Source organism: Drosophila grimshawi, unplaced genomic scaffold (assembly GCF_018153295.1).
Source record: "Drosophila grimshawi isolate 15287-2541.00 unplaced genomic scaffold, ASM1815329v1 contig_44, whole genome shotgun sequence".
NCBI lineage: Eukaryota > Metazoa > Arthropoda > Insecta > Diptera > Drosophilidae > Drosophila > Drosophila grimshawi.
The window spans coordinates 16,924,003-16,945,473 of NW_025063240.1; the positions used below are offsets into that span (position 1 = coordinate 16,924,003).

At 39.2% G+C, this 21,471-nt stretch overlaps 5 protein-coding genes across 5 annotated transcripts; 3 read left to right on the forward strand and 2 right to left on the reverse strand.

Annotated features, from left to right (window-relative positions):
- Positions 1 to 4,587: 4,587 nt before the first annotated feature.
- On the forward strand, positions 4,588 to 6,042 carry LOC6558902. Its single transcript, XM_001983889.3, has one exon. It carries the CDS (start codon positions 4,678 to 4,680, stop codon positions 5,449 to 5,451), a length of 774 nt encoding a protein of 257 aa, XP_001983925.1. The 5' UTR covers positions 4,588 to 4,677; the 3' UTR covers positions 5,452 to 6,042.
- A 5,504-nt stretch (positions 6,043 to 11,546) lies between these two features.
- Positions 11,547 to 12,511, forward strand: LOC6558908 (heat shock protein 27). Its single transcript, XM_001983888.2, has one exon. The coding sequence runs from the start codon at positions 11,720 to 11,722 to the stop codon at positions 12,185 to 12,187; it is 468 nt and encodes a 155-aa protein (XP_001983924.1). The 5' UTR covers positions 11,547 to 11,719; the 3' UTR covers positions 12,188 to 12,511.
- Positions 12,512 to 13,524: 1,013 nt separating this feature from the next.
- LOC6558916 (pupal cuticle protein Edg-78E) lies at positions 13,525 to 14,132 on the reverse strand. Its single transcript, XM_001983887.2, has 2 exons — positions 14,105 to 14,132; positions 13,525 to 14,034 (listed from the first exon to the last, which is right to left on the reverse strand). The coding sequence occupies exons 1-2, from the start codon at positions 14,114 to 14,116 to the stop codon at positions 13,684 to 13,686; spliced, it is 363 nt and encodes a 120-aa protein (XP_001983923.1). The 5' UTR covers positions 14,117 to 14,132; the 3' UTR covers positions 13,525 to 13,683.
- A 3,397-nt stretch (positions 14,133 to 17,529) lies between these two features.
- Positions 17,530 to 18,003, forward strand: LOC6558935 (pupal cuticle protein Edg-78E). The gene is made up of 2 exons (XM_001983886.2): positions 17,530 to 17,541; positions 17,649 to 18,003. The coding sequence occupies exons 1-2, from the start codon at positions 17,530 to 17,532 to the stop codon at positions 17,991 to 17,993; spliced, it is 357 nt and encodes a 118-aa protein (XP_001983922.1). The 3' UTR covers positions 17,994 to 18,003.
- A 1,298-nt stretch (positions 18,004 to 19,301) lies between these two features.
- Positions 19,302 to 20,949, reverse strand: LOC6558941 (probable serine hydrolase). Its single transcript, XM_001983885.2, has 3 exons — positions 20,882 to 20,949; positions 20,438 to 20,580; positions 19,302 to 20,351 (listed from the first exon to the last, which is right to left on the reverse strand). Exons 2-3 carry the CDS (start codon positions 20,570 to 20,572, stop codon positions 19,407 to 19,409), a joined length of 1,080 nt encoding a protein of 359 aa, XP_001983921.1. The 5' UTR covers positions 20,573 to 20,580; positions 20,882 to 20,949; the 3' UTR covers positions 19,302 to 19,406.
- Positions 20,950 to 21,471: the final 522 nt, after the last annotated feature.

A 21,471-nucleotide genomic window follows, 5' to 3' on the forward strand; every position in this document is an offset into this window, starting at 1 on the left:
AGCGCCGCGTGGGTGCACGAACAACAACAAAAACAAAAGCAGACGCATTAACTGGTTTTACATTTTTTTTTTTTGGTATTGTGCGTGCCACGAATTTTAGATGTATATAAAATATAAAATAAAAAACAACAACCACAAAGAGCTGCGGGTGAAGCTTTTGTTGAACTTGACACGATTGTCGTTGTTGCTGTTATTTTGTTATTAATTTACAGTTGTTGTTGTTCCCATAAATTGCTTTTCGCTTGCCTCCATTCGGCTTCTTGTTGTTGTTGTTGATATTGTTGTTTGTTGCCTTAGTTGTTGTGCAAAAATACAAAGCTTTTGAATATTAAATTAATGCCAAACTGAAGAGTGAATCAAAGATAAGCCAACGGGAGATACAAGCAGAAAATGTGAAACGAATGTTTCATCTGCGTGGCATGAATGAAATGAATGACAAATGAATAAGTTGTAAATTACCTTTGCTTTAACTTGTCAAAACTGAAATGTTTATACAAACAACGCCGTTGTGTACCCCCAAGGAGTGCCTGTAGGGATAGGTCAACACTTTCCAATGACATTAATTTATAAAAAGCGATACGATTTTCAAAAACCAGGTTTGGTTTGACATCTACATTTAAAGTTAGAACACGATTTTCACTCGTATGTTGTATAATAATACTGTCACAATAAATCACACAAATGCCACACATTACTTATCTCACACTTTCCGAGAGTAAACATTTTACAGAGAGATAAGCGAACAAGTTTAACAACAAATTTACCCTTGTCCACAAATGTTATTTATGCATAAATTACAATTGTAATTAATTTGTATATCATAAATGTTGATAGTAAATATGTTTCATTTCACAGCTTGTAACATTTAATTAATAAACGCTGAGTAAAATGAATAAATATCAAAATTATTAAGCTCATACCGTAATATAATCTAAAGTTTAGCACAAAAAATATTTGAAAACGTTAAGGGCCAAGAATATTAATTATTTTAAATATAAGATCTATTTTACATATACAAAAAATATATATGGATATACATAGTCAATTAAAAAGTAATTAATTTTGTCACTTTCAGGTGCTGTTTCTCATTATATTGCACCATGTTGCCACCCACTTTCAACCCAGTTGGCAGACTTGCAATTTGGCTGTGTTAATTATTTTCTAGCTTTATCCACATTTAGCCTAGTTTTGAAGGGCCCTGAACCCAGTTTCTTATTTGCGTGCAGCTCGCTGATATCGTAATTTAAATATTTATTGCATTTTTTATGTCTGGCTTGCCACTTGACTACCAAGCAAAAGAAAGCAGTACATCCTCGCTACACACACATCCACACACATACATATATGAACCTTGTGTCCCCCTTTTGTGTGACCTGAAAATTAAATTCAAATCTCGAGTAAATACCGAAGGCAAAGGCACAGTTTGTGTTCAACAAATTGATTGCATGTATGTCCTGTGAGAATATACACATAAAATAGAGTGCATATCTCTGGCATTTGATAAAATGATGTATGAAATTTCACACGCCAGCAACGTCTGACGACCATCGGTAAGGCATGCATAATAAAAAAACAATCAAATGCAGCTCGGCGGCACGCCACACCAATCCTCATCGATAGCATGCGACGGCCAATTCCAATTTATAGATAATTTGATACGAAATGCCAGTCAGACAATTCATCAGTCTGCCAGTTAGACAGTCAGTCATTCGGCTGCCAAGTGGCACAAGGACATGCGAGGCATAAGTTTGCCTATGCGCGATTCGGAATGCATTTCTAATTTTTATTATGCTTGCAACGGCAAATTGCTGCCAATTCCCATAAATATTTCAAGGCATGAGCTCAGGTGGGCGGTTGGCGGCGAGTGGGCATGTCTGAAATATGCGTGCCCCCAAATAGAATGCACAATAAAGAGGAGAACAACAAACGCAAATAAAGCTTTAAATGCAATTAAATGGATTAAACGACAGCCAAAGGCAGCGAGCAAGTAAATGAGGCCAACGCGGCGAATGAACAATATTTGATGTGGGGTCTCACTCTGTGTGAGTGTGTATGTGTCTGCGTGTGTGTGTGTGTGCGCTGCAGGGTGTGCCTGCCACTTCATAGAACAATAGCAGCAGCCTGTGTCAGTCACAACATGTTTGTACACGGACTCAAGTGATGCCCCTCCCCGCACTACACCCCACCATAACTCGTCCGCTTATCGTCTGCCTATCATCGTCTGGGGGGAGGCACTCCAAAGTGCATGGACATCAGTCGAGTCGACCGATTGATGAGCAGCTCCTGGCCTCCTGGCCTGCTCGATGAAACTGTGTCATATAGAGTGCTAAGGGATTTATGGGCTGAGCTGAGCTGTGCTGTGCTGTGTTCCATTCCTGCCTTTCCTCTCCTCTTTCCTCCTCTCGTGTCATGTCCTGTTTGTCTGTCCTCTCCTGCTGTCCATTTGCTCTCAATAAGTGGCACAAACGACTGTCGCTCACCGCAGGCTTAAGTGTCTCCAACTGCCAGACAGCACACACGCAAACACGAGGACAAATACATGTGAGTGTTTTTCATTTCACATTTTCTTCTATTGTGGCTGATGTGTGCCCTGCGGCAAAGCAGTTCTGCCTAATTGCCCAGGCCTGTTTCGTTGACTGTTTGCAGTTTTTGACCCCAAACGACCTGCTCTCGCACAGAGCACTCAGTGCTCCTGAACTGAACCAATTGCGGATTTGTACAGTGCTTATTGTTTGGCCCTGAATAATGTAAACACATTGTGGACTAAAACTGGATTGCAGTTTATCTGCCCGAGTGCATTTCCCCAAATGAACTTTGGGCTCGAACAAAAAACAATTTTGGGGGTGTGTCGAATGAAGTAACTGATTTATATTTATAGTCAATTGTAGTAATGGATTTTTAATATAGTATAGTGAGAAAGAGGAATAGGGAGTGACAGAAAAATAGAGTGGGACACCCTCAAAGTTGACTTAAAATAGTTATTTTTAGTTATGTAACTTTGACTTTGGGCAACAACTAGAATATTTTAAAGACGTTAAGGGATTTCAAATGTTATTTTAGAGACCACCTTCTATAAGCCGGCTAACCATTTTACAGTTCACCAGCTTAAATTGTGGTACCCATAAATATTTTGCTTATGTTTACCCCAAATATAGTTCTAGAAACTTCTCTCTCTCTCTCTCTCTCTCTCTCTCTCTCTCTCTCTCTCTCTCTCTCTCCCTCTCTGTCCACTGCCAGAAACCTTTGGTTTCCTTTTCAAGTCAATTTAAGTTTTATATACTACATTTAAGAGGCGAAGTGCTTGCCAGAAATGCCATGAAGTATGACTTATCAGTGGATGGCATAAATTGTCGGCTTCTAATTGAATTTACCAAGCAAAAACCACTTAACGTCAGCGCCAACCACCTGCACAGTAATTCCATAAAATGAATTATTGCGCATTAAGATTTTAAACGCATACACAAACACACACAGATGCCGCACACACATGCAACACACAATCGCAGTCGTCGTTGTCCTTCAGCGCAGCTAGTCCAGGGACACCAGCGCAGCAGCCTGCAATGCTGGAGGCCAAAAAAAAAAGAAGAAAAAAGAACCGAGCTAAACTGAAACTAATGACAATAAAGCGCGAAAAATGCGGTAGGAAATTTCCAGCAGCGTATTCAAGGCAATCCAAAAACAAACCCCTTCTACAAATTGCACGCCATAATAACACGCATACGCCGCGTAGTATGTGCAAAATCAAAACATAAAACCAAGCGTAGCCTTAAATCCAGCAGCTGCACTGGCTTGTATGTGTGTGTGTGTGTGTGTGCGTATGCGCGCGGGTGTATATATATATATATTCAAATAGATGTGTGTGGGGTTTTTGGGTTTGGGGTTGTTTTTATTTGGGTTTTTTTGTGTTTTTGTGCTGCACTTCGTGGCAGCATTTTTGCTGTGTCGTGAGCGCGTGACCAACAGCCGAGTGCGAGAGAGAGAACGAGTACGAGAGAGTGAGAGAGAGAGAGCCGAAGGAGTTTCCCCACATGATGATGATGATAAACCAAACATAATCGCACTTCGTGCAGCGCCAGTTAAATGCATTGCATTCCTCGTTGCTCGTGGATATTCTGTGTTTCTATTTAGCTCAGTTCAGTTCTGTTTGAGTTTCGAGTCCGTGCAGTTGCCTCCGAGCGGAGCCAGCAAGCAAGCCAGCCAGCCAGCTAGTCTGCCAGTGAGCCAGGGAGCCAGAGCCAGTGCCTCAGTGCGCCGAGTGCAGCAGCGCAAAGCAAAAGCAGAGCCAAAGTAAAAGCAAACAAGTGCACTTTTACTGTGTTACTACTGTTTGTGTGCATGTGTGTGTGTGTGTGTCTGCGACTGTGTATGTGTATTTGTGTCGGTGTATTTGTGTTTATGTATGCCCCCGCCGTAGCATAGAAATTGAGATACCTACACATTTTCAACCATCAGCCAGAACCAGTCAGTCTGAAAAGTGAAAACAAACCAGGCCAGTGCGAAACGCCAATTGTAAACTGGAAATTGCAAGAAAAATATTCAAAATAGACAAGTACAAATTAAATTAAATTAAATTATATTGACAATTTGGAAAAATTTCTCGAATTTTCATTTGAAAAGTTCGCGTCTTACAAATTAATTTCTCGCTTCAAAATACGACGCACAATCTACAAGGAGACCATGTCGACTCTGCCATTTCTGCTGAGTGTTGCCGACGAGCTGGACAATATCCATACTCAGTCGTATATGGATGATTTTGGACTTGGTTTTCATCCGCATCGGCAATATTATCGCACGCCAACCATACAACTGTCGCTCCCAGCGAGCACCGATTGGACTGGGCGCGCAGATTGGACAGGGCGCACTGATTGGCAGGGAAGACATGCACGCTATCGTAGCTATAAGTTCTACGATGATACCCAAAACAATCTGGAGGAGGAGTCACAGGAGCCGGAGGAGACGGAGCAGCAGAGGGAGCCGGGACAGGAGCATGAGCCGTGCAGTCTGCAGCAGCACAACAAGGATCAACAGAAGCAGCAGAAGCAATTGAAAAAGAACACACAACAGAAAGCACACACTGCTAACATGGCTATGGTCAAATCCAATTCGCATGATGTAGGCGTGGGTGGCATGGGTTTGAATTTGAAATCCAGCGAGGAGGAGGATGATGAGAATATTGATCGTACCGTGCGCATGTATAATCTGTCCAAGAAATGCTGCAAGAACTACTATCGACATGCCCTCGAAATGGACGGACCCGGTGCCAGCACCGGTCGCAGCAAGTGCAGCAATGTGCGTGTCGAGAGTCATCAGTCGGGCACCAGTTCCAGCGAGGAGAGCCTCCAGAAGGTGCCATCGCCCATCGAGTTTCTCACCTGTTTCCTGGTGAAGAAGACCCGTGCACCCAAATCCTCCAGCCGTGCGCCAATTGCCGAGCAACTGAAGAGGACATAGAACGCGGCCGCGTTGCTGCCAGCAAGGACAGCAACAACTGTAACAACAACAACAACAACTACGGCATCCGTATCGATATCATCGGCATCGGCATCAAAGCGTCGCAGCAACTGTTTCTGAATGTTGGCCAGAGTCGGTGTGCTCTGCGGCGAGGCATGGAGCTGGCTGCAGCGTTGCGGCGAGTTGCCCAACTCTGAGCCAACAACGTTGCCCGCAACGCGCCTGGGACGCATTACGTATTAGGCGTTAGGGGCGTGGCACACGCGACTCACACACAAACACACACTCACACACACAAATAATTCGCATTCAAATTGGTCACATCACAGGTATTTGCATAAGGATTCGTGCTGCGCAGTTTTTTCTTCCTTCATTTGCAGCTACAACAAAATGGCCAAAGAAGCAGCAGCAGCTTGAATTCGATTAGGAATTTGAAAACAAACACACCGAAATTGATTTTTTGAACAAATTCTTAATAATCGACAAACACACAATTTTGAAACCCAGGAGATTTTTACAGTCAAATATAATGAGAATTTGTTAAGCAAACGTTTTTTATACAAATTTTTTGATACCTAAATATGAACAAAACAGAATACTATTTATATACTTATATAGATTATATAGACTATATTTTACATAATATACTTGAATAACGGGCAAAATTTAAGGCACAACCTAAACAACAATAACCAAAATCAAAAAACACAGCTTAAACTGCTCACACACACACACACACAACTACAAACATATAAATGAAAAGTTTCTCTTTTATATTTTTGGTAAAAAAAAAAACAACAAATAGAAAAGTTTTTGTAGCAGTGAAAACGAAAAACTAACAAAAATCGCAGAAACTTCCGACAATGTCAGAAAGTGTTGGAGTGGGTTCAAACTACAGTTTCGGTGGCTATGAAAAGTGAAACATGTTGCAACAGCAGCAAGAAGAAGGAGAACAACAACAACAACAAAATCAAAAGAGCTAAGGACATTTCAAGACCTTGTGCCACATTCAGATGCTAATGGAAAGTGAAATTTGTTGCGATCTAGTCTAAATATAACTAACTTAAATTTGCAAAAATCTAGTAAATTGATAGGTTCGATACAAAAAAGCCCAATAAAATATTTCCGTGTTCTACATGTATTCTAAATGTTGAAAAAAATGGAAAAACATACACACGATACCCAAAAAAAAAAGAAGAGAATTTTATGTGAACACAAAGAGAAATTACATAAAAGTAGCCGTTTGCACTTGAACTAGAAATACAAACATGATATATCATATTCGAACAATATATGTAGTTGTAATTACATTTGCTGGATCGATCTTTTAGTACGCGAATGAACACTATATATTTGGGGAAAAAACACATAGCTTTAGCAACAACAGGATTATTATTACTGCATATCTATATATTAGTCGCATTCAGAGGAGGATTTTGAAGAACGATTTCCGATTGTGTCCGAATTTTTTTTGTATAATTTCTCTTCTGAATTCATACATTGACTGTTAAATGTTACTTGGCGTCAATCATAATCGATATATAGTTAACTTAAGAGCTCTCTCTTTCTCCCAAAAACATGACAAAGTAGAGACAATACACAATTTTGAACTCTAAAAATCACATAACTCGATCATAAGTAATTCTAGAACTTTGCAAGCTGCATTATTATTGCATCGATTAGCATTATTTTGAATATCATGTACTACTAAGCACTCTACAAATTGGTAACTACATACTTTAGAAACGCAAAGCATATCATAAAGCCAACTTCAACTAAATCGTATACATACATATTTAACTTGGAATTCAATAAATGAATGTGTAACAAAAATAGAATTTGTTATTTCCTATATTTGTAATGAATCTTTGAAAGTTTACAGATTTCACCTTGAGTGCTGGCAAGGACATGTGCGATGTCCTTGATGGCATAAGCGAAAACTTGACACTTGCATTAATTTTCCACGCGGACAGTGCAAAGAAATTTCCGACGTCAACTCAAAAATTTCAAGTGCAAATGTAACGGAAGACAAAATTGGAAAATTGTGACCTTTGGCTAAAAGGGACGACAGCCAAATGGCATGTCCTTTCGCCTCCTTTCGCATGCATATGAGCCAAGCTTTGGCTGCTGTCTGCCGCTGGCTGCGGCTATCCTGGCCCTGGACATGCCAAGGATACGACGTCACCTTTTATTTGGAATTTCAAATGAGCTGCAGTGACACTGGCGCTGCGACATAACCCCACCCTATCAACCCGCCTCAACCCAAACCCCCGTAGCTATACCCTGCTCCTAATGCGCATCAAAGACAAATCACACACCGTATTTGTGCCACCTGCACCTCGGATTCGCTTTCCATTTCAGCCGCTCGCTCTTCACTATCGGGTTCAATAGCACAACACAAAAATAGACTAATGGAGCGTCAAAATGTTGCAGGTCCCCACCAACTGGCTGCACCTATAAATAAAACGTTTCTTGCTTTCGTATGCAAACAAGTGCAAGCACATTGTGGGCGTGGCGACGGCGCCGGAATGGACAAAAGGAAATGTAGTTCTCTTGTTACACCCTATAAAAATGTGCTTAGGGGTTGATAAGCTTGTGGAAATGTGTGTAACTATTAGAGCTATACATCTCCAGTTCTATTATATATTTTCAAGCAGTACGTATCAATTGTTAAAAGTTTTATATATTTTGACTACATTTTCTGCAAATGTAAATTTAGTTTTATAATATACATATATATTTCTGAAGTTACCTCAAATTTAGATCTGGCTGCAGGGTAAGTGCTGGTCGAACACGACCAACTCTATTTATTCAGAGCGGTTTTCATTTCGTTTGTCATCCCAAAACAGAACTGAAACTTTTTACGTGCTGGCTTCTTCTTTTTGTGGCTGGTTACTTGCGGCCTGTACTGCACTATTTTCAACACTGGCAAGAAGGATGGGTGGGTGGGGAGGGTTCGTTGGAATGATGGTGCTCACTCGCACGGCCAATTACCGTTTAAGTTGCGGCGCTATGGCAGCCCGTCTGCGACTTGGCCAAATGGCACCGCACCGCATTGCAGTGGCAGGCTGTGGCAGCCTGTGACGCGCTTCTTTCTCTTGAGTTCGCCTGCACCACAAATCAGTTGGCCTTTTATGTGGTTTCTGTGGACTACCTTGGCGACTACTTGGCCGCAATTTATTCGTTCGCCTAGCACTGCCAGCGACTTCATTTGGCCCTAGCGCAATAAACGTCAGTTGACTACCATTTGTGTATACTCTGTTACTCAACTATTGAAAAAATACATAAATTATAATTATAGTCAATATAACTTATTAGATTTATTTGCCACACATTCTCAATTCAGAACACCTACACAATTTCAAATTTAATACATACTAAAATAATATACCATATATTAATATATATATATATTCATTTAGCAATTCAGGGAATTCAGCAGTCGTGTACAATTTCTGTTTTCTGTTGTCATGTTTAAATTATTGTGTAGTTTATTGAATTGTTTTAATTAGTTTGACACAATTTATTCAAGCAATTTCATTAAGTATAACGAGCACGTAATTGTGTACACGTAAATTACGAATTCCGTCAGATTTGTGTAGCCTACTTTCAGGCGGCTGCATAATATTAATAAGTTGAATACATTTTGCTGCCTGATGCTATGCAGTTACTTTAAATTATTTGCTATATATACATATATATATATATATATATATATATATACATATATATATGGGGCAACTGGGGGCACACTTAGCGCCCACACTTAGTTGTGTTTAATACGCAATTAATATTTTAAAAACAATAAAATTACGTTTATATTTTAGCACATGTCTCACTACGTAGTTTTTTGAAGGTGTTGACCATATCGAGGGGCAATCAAACTAATGACTGAGAATATTGCAGATGTTGCCGCCAGTTGCTGCTGCTGAGGTGAGTTGCTGTCACTGGCAGTTTGCCCGTTGGATGGCAAACTAGCTAAAATTTGAGCCCATAAGCTAGCTGCTAGTTGACTGTATTTAGATGCTAAATAATCGCATATAACCCACACCCAATAGCTATTTTCAAACTGCAGCGCGTGCCTAAAACTAGCCATATAGCATATGTATGTGGGGGTGGCACTGCAATGCAATGCAAATCAAGATCGCATCGCATCAGCATTATAGAAAGCACATGAAATATATGTAAATACTACAAGGTCTTGTGTAAGCAGCTGCCAAAGAAAGTGAATGAATGCGACCCACACCCTTTGGGTATTGATCGTTGGGATCGCTTGCTTCGCATTTGATTTGATTTTGCCATAAAATCAAACAAATTAGTCGATTACATACAATAGTTGTTTTTTCTTTATAAAATTGTTTAGCTATAATTACAATGCATTATTGTCACTAGTTTGTGTTGTTGCTGTTGTTGTTGTGGCAGTTGCTGCGGCAGCGGCACTTCATTGATTTCCAAACGAGAATTTCAGCGCGCATTTCACGGTTACACTGCGCTACATGGGTAAGGTATCAGAAAAACGAATGCGTGCATAAATACTTACTCTTTATCATATTTATTTCATCAATTATTATGTAAGCCAACTTCTTGATTTCTTTGATAAACTAATCAGAGCAAGGAACATAAAGTATCTGAAATATATATGAGATAATTTATCAAGAAATTATAATTACAAATTACTTTTAATTTGTCTATAATTTTTCAATTAAAGCAATTGCTATTGACATTTACACATAGTTCAACTTAATTGGCAAGTGCATCTATAGATTTGTTCGGCGCTGTCATTTGCTGACTAAGCTGCAAACTCATTGAACTCATAATATATATAATACACCAAATTCTTTTCTCTAACAGACATGATAAATACGTTTGTACTATATAAACACTTTATTGGAGGGCATGGCATGTAAATTGTCGCCGTTGTCATTATAATTACTATCAAGCTCTGGCAAAATCTATCGCAAATAGTACAACAAGAACAAGAAGAACATCGAACACAATTATAAACGGGTTGGGTCACACACACAGAAATCCGACCCCACACCATTTGTCACCATTTATCTCTCCATGGTGTGACGGGGTGGGGTTCAGGTCAGGTCAGGCCCATAAATGTTATGTTCCCGATGATGTCGATGTTGCTTGTTGTTGATTTCGTTGTTGTTGTTGCTGTTGCTGTTGTTGTTGTCGCTAATCTTTGGTGCAAATCGATGGCAATAGTCGAAAAGCCGTTTAGCAGACAGCGTCGGCTTTACAAATTGCCTTTTGTTGTATCTATGTTTTAATCCAAGCGCTGAACATGCTGCAGATACTGTATCTGTGTATTTGTATTTGCTTCTGTATCTGTTTCGTTGTATCTGTATCTGTAGCTTACTAATTGAAAATGAAAATCCGCACAAAAAGTCAATGCCGTATTTGGTCAAAAAGTGAAAAGAATTATGCGACGTTTTCAAATGTTTGTTTTCGGATTTCCGCCAAAGAAATTTTTTAATTTAGCTTAGCCTATTCACATATGTATATATATATATATGAATATCTATGGTATATATAACAGCGGAAATACTGCGTAATTAAATCGTATATGTTGAAACAAAAAGTGAGCGAACTTTGAGTTAAATCGCTTGTTTTGGGCACTTGTGATGTTATGGGAGAATAAGTTTTGGTTTCTTGAAGATTTGAGTGAAGAATTTGCTGCAAAGATTTCTGTCACAGCTGATTGGGTCAAGATGTGAGAGAGAGTTATATGCAATACTATCAATTTGTTCTGGCGGAAGTTTTTTGCTTAGGTCAGTTGGTTGCAACCCCCCAAGGAAATGCGAAGTGAGCTTGACAACAGCCCACAGCTGAGCAGCCCACCAGCCTCATCAAGATCGAGATAAAAACAGGCAGCGACTGTATTCTCAAGATAAACAGCAGTTCAAAACACATATCGCCCGCTGCTGGTTAGCTGGAGCTGAGCTGAGTTGATTTGAGTTGAGTTGAGCTGAGCTCGGCTACGTCACAGTTGTCATTGCTACTGGCTTAGCCCACTGGAAGCGCGATCCGTAGTGGCGCAGTGCCTCTATATAAGGTGGCAGTTGTGCCAGTGCCGAGTTTAATTTGCTCAGCGCAAAAATCGCGTGCGGACGTACAGAAAACGCGGCGAATCGTAACATTAAACGGAAAAAGTTTTTCAATAGAGCCGTGAAATTTCGCCACGCGTTGCTGCGTCCTGCAAAAAAGTAAACCACCACCAAAAAAAGAAAAGATTCACACACACACAGATAAACTTGAGATGGCTCTTGTACCAGCAACGACCAACAATACGGATTGGGATTTATGGGATTATCGTCGTCGCTTGTGGCGCGATTGGGATTTGGCCGCAGATTGGGATGTACCCTACTGGAAGCGATTGTCACGCGTCGGATCTGCACCCGATCTGAGTCGCGTTATCGTTGGCAAGGATGGTTTCGAGGCCAATGTGGATGTGCATCAGTTCAAACCCTATGAGATTACCGTGAAGACAACCGGCGACACCGTTATCGTCGAGGCAAAACACGAGAAGCGCCGCGATGGCGACAGTTTTGTGGGTCGTCACATTGTCAAACGATTTGTCCTTCCACGTGGTTACTATCCCAATGATGTGCGTTCCGAGCTCTCCTCCGATGGCATTCTCACCGTACGCTGTCCGCCGTATCTGAGTAATGAGCGCAGCGTCTACGTCCGTCAAGTGGGACCCTCGTACCTGAGCATTAAGAACTAACACATACAGATACTAACACACCAGTAACACACACACACACACAGAGACACACACACGCACACACCATTGTCGAGCAGTCGTTTTGTGTGTTGTATGTTTTTATTTACCGTTGTTTTCTGTTGGCGGCACTGCCTTGCGCAAAGCATCCGAAAATGGCACTTGAAGCGAAATTTGTTTACAAATTCATTTAATTAATTTAAGATACATTTTCAGAAGCGCTTAATTGCATAGAGAGAAAAAAACACAAAATCTTATTGGACTTTTTTTGTAATTAACCAAAACCACTTTTTAGTTAAATAAAATAAAAGTTTAATTTATTAAAATCGAAAACAATTCAAGTGTTTTATGTGCTTTGTCTTACATATTTGCTAAACCTCTGAGTATGAGTATTACCTTAACCTTATGGGTAACTCAAAAAGATAATTCTTTAGGCGATTCTTTAAGCCGATTCTCCACCGGAAGTCCATACAACATCCAAACAATGAATAAATTCTAAGTCGTCGCGTGAGAGCCAAAGCAGATGCCTTAAAAATGTCAACATAAATTGACCTAAGCGAGAATCGGGTAGCTGCTGCCCCAGACAAACGTGTCTTTTTGTATTTATATCTATATACATTGTATCTAGAACGCCCTTGAGCAATTTCCGCAAATGCCAACTAAGGTAAAGTTTAATTGTAAATAAACCAATAAACAACAGCAACAGCAACAACAACAATAATACAAACCTGTCACTCTGGAACACTAGAGCCGCACATAAACCTACACAGCAATACATAAATGTATCTCGTTATTTATCCCAAGAAAGCTTAAACTTTATATAAATAGTCTAGAGAGAGATACATCTGACAGCTGACCATAATGGTCAGTGAGTAAAAAAAAGTAGCAAAACAACACCCAATCAGACTACAACAAAGAACAATGTTTGTACAAAAAAGTCGCACGCCCACAATGCAACGACGCGACTTGCGAGCTGTTTAAAACGCGCACAATTGCAGGCCCGCTTAATGCCGCTCGACTTTTGCAGCAGCTGTCAGTCAATGGGTCAATCATTGCAATCATTACCCAGTTCATTTAATGTGTAACCTTAAAACACTTTGTTATTGTTGTTTTTTTTTCAGTAATTTGTCAATCAAATGATTGTTGTACAAACTGCTCGTGTGTATAAAATTTGGAATTCTTTCGCACATTATTAAGTTAAAGCAGTGTATATAAAAATTGGAATTCCTAATACACTGTGTTGCTTAATATTATAATGGGTAATATCATTATTAGCACATTATTAGTCCATCATTTAGATCATTTTCAATTGGCAAATATCTTTAGTTGAACGAGCTTTATTAATGATAACTACAACTAATTATATAACATGCGAATGCGAATGTGAATATGTCTCTATATAACAATGACTGGCCACAGTTTCGAGTGATTCGATGGTGGTATTGGTGAATGTTGGTGATGGACTGGGACTGGTTGCTTGGTTGGTTCTCAATGTCAGCTTATTGATCGTCCTGTTGCGCTGGCGGATGTGTGCGAATGTATTCAAGGGCGCGGAGCACATAGGCCGGAACCGGTGGAGGTGTGGGCAGATGGTCACCAATGGGATGATAGCCCTCCTCATCAGCTGTGTAGGTCAGCGAGATCTTTTCGCCTTCGGGAGAGACATAGGAGTAGGCACCGCTAACACCCGCAGTATTTCCCGCCTCCTGCACTTGAATGCCATTGCTGGTATCGTAGGCAAACTGATAATTACCCTCCGCATCGGATGCATCATTTTGGAAGCTGCGAATCTGTGCGTCCTTGTTGATGTTGTCGGCGCATGCGCAACCAATGAGGGCGAGGCAGATCATCTACAATAAAGTTGTTGCGTTAACCGATGGGAACTAAATTAAAAAAATAACTCTTTAAATTCCAGCTTACATATTTGAACATGTTGGCTTGTGACTTGTGACAAGGAAGATGCTTCAACTGCAACTGATTGCTCTGGTCGACAATGTTGTGGCTTTTATATGGATATGGATCTGTAGCAAAACGGGTTTCAATGGCATTTTATGGCATCGCCGCAATCGCAATTGGCAACTACTTGGAACTGGGCGAAGAGCGGCAACAATAATTGCCAAAAATCGTATTATCATAATCGAAACATTAACAACAACAATGCGGTTAACAATAATCGAAAATCGAGTGCCTTAAAATGCATGAGTCATTTGCCATCAATTTATTTCCATGCTTTAATTTGGTGTCAGTTTGGCGCGTTTGCCTCATGCACCTCTTTAATTTTAAACTAAACCCTAAATTATTTGTATTTCTTTCTGTGGTTCACACTCACAGACAGACACACTAACCGACAGACAGTTTGAAAACCAGAAACACAAAAATTACCAGACTTTCATTGCGCTCTTTTGACTGTCGTCGTTATTTGGAATTCGATTTATAGTTGAAGTTGGAGTTTGGCAGGTGCGCGTGCCCGTGCTTGGTAGCAGGCGCGAATTGTCTATCTTGAAAAGTTGTTGAAATGTTTTGGATGCGCAAGGTCGGCATAAAAACATTTGGACGCGCAGCCTCCAGCTGGGGGCACAAGACTACCAATATTGAAGATCATAATGATGCATTGTAAATTGGATTCAAGTTCGATAGCAAAATTTGAGTCACTTCTGAGAAGACGGAAGATCTAAATTGGGTCATTGATCAGTTAATTGCTTGGATTTCAAGCGTATTTAACTAAAATTACTTAGGCCTATATTTTGTAAGGGTAATTCATTTGCAACACTTCTCAAAATATCATTTACTTTTGGTTCACTTGGGTAATCTTTTTTAAACACACTTGGAGAGTTTATTAATACAAATTCCTGGTCAGCATCACTAGTTGAGTCAATATAGCCATGTCCGCCTGTCAGTCTGTAAATATCATCAAGGTCGATTAAGAGATATCCTCAAAAACGTATTTTCATTTTTATCTCAATACTATCATAAATACTTTATTGTATGAGAAAGACATAGCATAATCTCTGAAGCATGTATATATAAATAGTGATTTCAGTTCGGGCTTGTGAATAAAAACATGCGCTGAATTGTTTTTTTTTAGTCTTTAGTATCTGTAACTAACAATTTAGTACCGGACACAATAATGGACGTACTTCCACACCGACTTACATTTGCGTGTGCAAACCTTTTTCAATGAAATATAGCAATATAAATGGAATAATATATTTAACAATTGGGCTCAGGGTATCTTGGAGCTTGAAATTTTGGTCAATGAAAATGAAAACATATCAATTTAATTTTTTTTTTTTGGCAATGCTAAAAGTGCTAAATATGTATATAAAAAAGTGTACAAGGCCATGAACACTTTCCTTATGTGTTGCTGAGCTTGAAGCAATGTAAAACTGCCTGTCTGTTTATTAATTTAGTTAATAATGCAATATGCTCGTGCTGACAAAACATGTTTGCGAGTGTTAATATTTTAGCTCTGAGGAAACAATTTGCTAATAGTGATAATAATATAGATACACAAGGGCGAGCTATTACCGAAATTTATAACCTAAACTATAATTAATTTCTATTATATATAACATCTTTATTACATTAAATTATGCCATGAAAACATTTATAAATATAATGAGGAACTTCTTAAGAGCTTTTAATGAACAGAGCTCCTAACTTTGATAGCTTAATTAAATTTGTGCTAGTTAACATAGTAAACAAACTGTTTAAATATGTATGTATCTATGTTAACAAAATGAAAAAAATTTAAATCATTGAAAACGGGTCTTCCCTCTTTGAGGGAGCAACAAACATAAGCAACAAGTTTGTTAATATATATTAATAAATTATAGATGAACATTTGCCCCAAGATGGGCACAATGGATCAAACTTGCTCGCTGTGTCCCACATTATTAATAACAATAATATATTGATAAGCAAAAAAAAAAAAATAATAATAATTGGCATTGTTGTGGCACATTAGACTGAAGAAATATCAGTTCAGCAGTTAATAAACATTCGTTTGAAACTTAAATTAATTGAATTCTAGCAAAACGACAAAAAAAAATCAGTTTCTTTTTAATTGGCAAGAACTTTGCTCGCCAGTTAGGTGAATGCGTATTCAGTTAAAACTAAACCTGAATTTTAACATTTTGATGGGGCGGCATTCAAAAAGAGTTTAGGAGTTCGCATAAAAACGTGATATTACAAATCCTATATAATTAATAATTCTTGTTTATTAGCCAAGCAGGAAATGGGTACCACATTATATAAATCATTTTATGAATATTTTGTATGATCTATATTTTTTTCACATCGAGCAAAAAATCATTCCCCGAGATTCACTTAAAAAAAAAAGGGAGAGTGAATTATCTTTAATCTAAATACATATCAAAAAATAAAAAAAATCACAAACATTTTTTTGGCACTTTAAAAATGCTAATTAGCCGCAAGCCAGTTGAGCAAGTTTGTGCTCTAAGTCTTTTGCTTGTGCACGTGCTGCGGGGAGTCGACTCTAATGGATTCAGCGACAATAAATAGGCATTTTATTAGCTATCTGTAAAGTGCGAGCCTCACATTGGAGATAATAAATAGTAGATTCCCTGCGCCTCAACGTTCCACTAATTTATTGTTGCGCAACAAATTTGTATGCAAATGTGAACTTGCTCGTATTTGGATGAAGAATTCTTCTCAGCATAATTAAATAATTAAACTGGTTTGCCCAAAATGTTGAATGGCCAACAAGATCGAAATTGAAAGTGCTGATAAATTAGATTTAGTTCGCCTTTTGCTTTTTAAGCTAATATAACCAATCAGTGTAGGTGCATCGTAAATGTTGCGCAACCTCTCGGCAGAGGCTAATGTCACATGCGTCATTATCGTTAAAAAACAAACAAACAAACAAACAAAAAATGACGACCAAAACTATTAAGCTAAGAGCGAGGTGATGGTGCTGCTTACGATGGATGCGATTAGCCGTAGAAGTGGATCCATCAACCAATTGAAACCACTTTGAATGAGTTTAGACTTTTAACGCTTTTCATGAGATGTTTTACGAAACATGCATATAATTATATACAAATCTGTGATTTTTTTTATTGCCCTGAATTTTATTCTCGTTTTTATTTTTTATGCACACACATATCTTAAGCTCAGTGATATTTAGTATAACGCGTCGTTGACGCAGCTCCAACGGATTAGAAACAGCAGCAGCATCAGCAGATTTGGTGGCTGCGCCTACAAATTATACAAATACATATATATATATACTAATTAAGTTCAGGTTGCTCTACGATTTGTATAAAAAGCGTTTGGCACTCAAAGACGACCATCAGTGTGAATTAGACAACAACCGAAGCAAGATGTTCAAGCTTGTGAGTAGAGCGTACAAATTCCAAATTAATTTCATGGATGCCGCAACGCCAAAAAGGATATACGGATAAAGGATATAAGAAACTAACTAAATAATTTGACCTTGCAGACACTTTGCCTCTTCGCCGTTCTGCTGGCCTGCGTCCAGGCGGACAACATCGACAAGAATGCACAAATTGTTAGCGAAAAAAATGACCCAGCCGATGCGGACGGCAACTATCAATATTCCTTTGAGACCAGCAATGGCATCCAAGCCCAGGAGGCTGGTAATCCTAATGGTGTCTCTGGTACTGTCGCCTGGGTGTCCCCCGAAGGTGAACAAATCAGTTTGCAATACACCGCTGATGAGAATGGATACCATCCAGTGGGCAGTCATCTGCCCGTACCACCCCCAATTCCAGATGCCATTCTGAGGTCTTTGCAATATAATGCAGAACATCCACAACAGATCTAGAGTTAATCATCCGAATCATTTTTAATTATTCATAAAAGAGTAGTGTGCATTAAATCAAAAATTGAGCTTGATATTCAAAATCAAGTGAAGAAACCAAAACAAAACAATTTCATTTTTGGATATCTTTCGTCATGCTAATTTGTACATTAGTATGTTTATATAAAAAAGTGATGACCTTTTGTGCTTTCCGTAACTATGAATCGGTGAGCGTGCAGCAGTGTTAAACTGTCTACCTGCTCATTAATTTAATATCATTGCTGATCGTAAAATACTCAATACCTTATGAGCCACGCTTAAGCCGAGCTCATTTATCAAATTGCAAAGCAGTCATTGCCATATTGAACGGTCACAGGAATTAACCATATTGGTCGAGGTGAAAAGTATAAAATATAAATATATATGCAGGTAAATCGCGTGCGTATTTATATATTTAAAGAAACATCGTCCGGAAATTTATGCAGACATATGTGGAAGCTGCAGGGCCATCAACTCGCAGACTTCGCACCTTTTTTTGTGCGCTCCTCTTCTTGTTGTTGCTTCATTTATGTACATACATACTTAATTTGTCATTTTAATGTAAATCAGACAGCTGACCGCCAAAATGTTAAAACCAGATCGCAACAACAAATACCAAGAAAGAGTCTAAAGTGTGTTGTAATATGCAGGGTACTGGCGCTGCCGGGGAGCAAACGGGTTTTATTGGCTTAATAACACTTTCGCTGCGCCAGCGGATTCTACTGGCCAAAATGTAGGTCAACTGCCGGCACTTCATAAGCGTCCAGCAGCATGCACGTAATACCCATATGCTTAATTAACCCATCAAGATTTTAATATGTCATCAAGGACTCCAAAAACGGAGGTACGAAATTCCAAAAATTATATATTTGAGAACAGGTTATGATAAAATACTGTATTAATTTAATTATATCATATTTTTCTCAATAAATTTGAAAGCAAATACATGTTCTCCTCTTGGACATATGTGGATGAAATGAAAACCCTGCAAAAATGCCAATTTTAGATTAAATAAAAAACCGGACATTAACACTAAATTCTCAGACACTGCAACTGCAACACGATTGACTGGAAATGTGACCTTAAAGGGTTAACATAACCAGTTCCACGTTATCCTTCAAAACACCCAAGCAATGAATCGAAAAACCTTTTGTCGTAGGTATATATATATATATGTTTATATATATATATATTTGTATGTGTATATGTACAGTGGTGTATTTATAACAGAAGCTGTGCCAGACATTAACAATACGTTCAACAATTAGGTATATTAAAATAAGAGATGTGACATGAACACGCAGAATCGTTTATGTAACAATAAATTGGTCCCATTTAACCCAGGCTTATACTGAATGTTTCTCGTTGATAGATATTGTTGTGATTGGACTAAGCCCTCTAAAGCTTGCTCTCAGCAGCTTCCTTGGCCTTCTTACGCGCCGCAGCAGCGGCAGCTGGCCCAAACCGTTGTATAAAGTTGTTGATTGGACCAATTATGGTCTCCGGATTATTCATGTGCAGATGATGCGTTCCATTAGTCTCTTGATACTCGAAATTCGGTTTCTTATTTAGCACCTCCAGAACCTCATCGTAGTATTTCTTGTCCTCGAAATAGGACGACTGCAAGCCCTTGATGAACAGATAGGGACACGTTATGCGCTTGGCCATTTCTACACACAGCTCTTGCGACCCAATCGCATAGTTGTAAAACTTCAATCGGCGATCGCGACAGAAGAAGTATTTATTCGGATACTTGTCCGACTTTTGAATGTTGCGAGCAAGCATATGCTTGCAGTGCTCCTTGTTCACCGAGTGGAAGGTGCCCAGATAGACGCGCTCGATCAGCTCATCGTATGTGTAGCTGGGCGGTTCGTTTTTGCTACGATTGCGTTCGTCCTCGCGCAGAAACTCATCCAATCGCGTCTCCATGGTGCGGATGACCGATGGATATGGGCGCTGATGTGGTTTCAACGCATCAATGCCAATGATCATGTCAACCTTATCGGGAAAGACAGCGGCAAACACAAAACAAATTATCGAAGACATCGAATGACCGACGAGAGACACCTTTGCCCATTTATACTGCTTCATGATAAGCCTTATCACATACAGATTATCCACTGAATTATAATAGCAACCATCCGGCAAACGGGAAGACAGTCCATGACCGGGCAAATCAACCGAAAGGAAGGCAACATCCGGTGATAGCAGTGGCACCAACAAATCGTATGTGCCCGCATTATCTTGCCAGCCATGCAATCCCAATATTGGCTGCACATTTTGTGGACCATACCATTTACCGGCTATGTGGCCCCAGGGTACCTTAATCGTGATTTCCGAGAACTGTAAGCAAATTAAATAAACAACATTTTTAGCAGCTGTGCGCTGTACGCTGTAAGCAGTGTCCAAAGATCAAAGTGCACACTTACCGATCTCGTTGGCGCTTCGCCAGTCAGGTCGCCAGCATGGCGATAACGTTGGTTCACATTCAAATCCGCATTGCCATCGTTGGTGCTGTTGCCACTGCTGGCACTAGAATTGTCCGTACGCTCGAAATGATTCATGTTCCTCACTGAAAGTATGCCCAAGAACAAATGTAACTGAAATCCAAAGTTTAGCCCATTTTAAACACGGGCGCAGACAAATTCTTATCAGCGTTATCAATGTGCTCAGAGATTAGCAAACGAATTTTATTATTATTATTATTTTAACGTAGAGCGACCAGGCGGATGTAAACAACAAAAAGAGCAAAGCCTGAAATTGAGTTATACATGCCATATTAAATCCGTACTAGCCGAAACAAAAAAACAGGTCAAAGGTGCAATGTCAACAGGTGTATCCAACTAGCTTATATCCACTTGCATATCACTTACACTTCCATTAAATGTGCACTGAAATCATACATATGCAAAGTGTACTTTGCACAATTTTTAGTTACGTTTCAATAAATATTCCAAACAGCTGTTTAAAGTTCTAAGCAGTGAGTGCCAGGGATGGACAAAAGGAACCAGTACGTAATCTTGGCGGGCTATCAATAAAAACTAGTTTGCTTGCTCTTTAAATTTAACAAATTACAGTTATTAAAAAAAAGCGGGCTTATAAAGAGCTTTTTCAGCACTGAAACCGATTTTATTTGAAAAGTATCGAATGTTTTTTTTAAGCACCGATAGCAATCAGCACTAGTGAAGAGAAACGTTTTGCGAACTTATTGTTATCAATTATTAAGCACAAGTTATGCGGATATTTACATTTATTTGTGTTGATTAGGATATTTGCACTTCCCCTTTTAATTTCTGGCAAGTGGCTGACATGTAATCAGTTGTCTCATTTCAAAGTGAATTTAGTAATTTGTCGATCCCATTAAACTATTCAATAAAAAATATTTGCAATTCAATTCTATCACTTGTAATGAATAGGTTAGGAAGTCGGCGGCTGCTGCAGCAACTTGCCAATTTTTCACAGC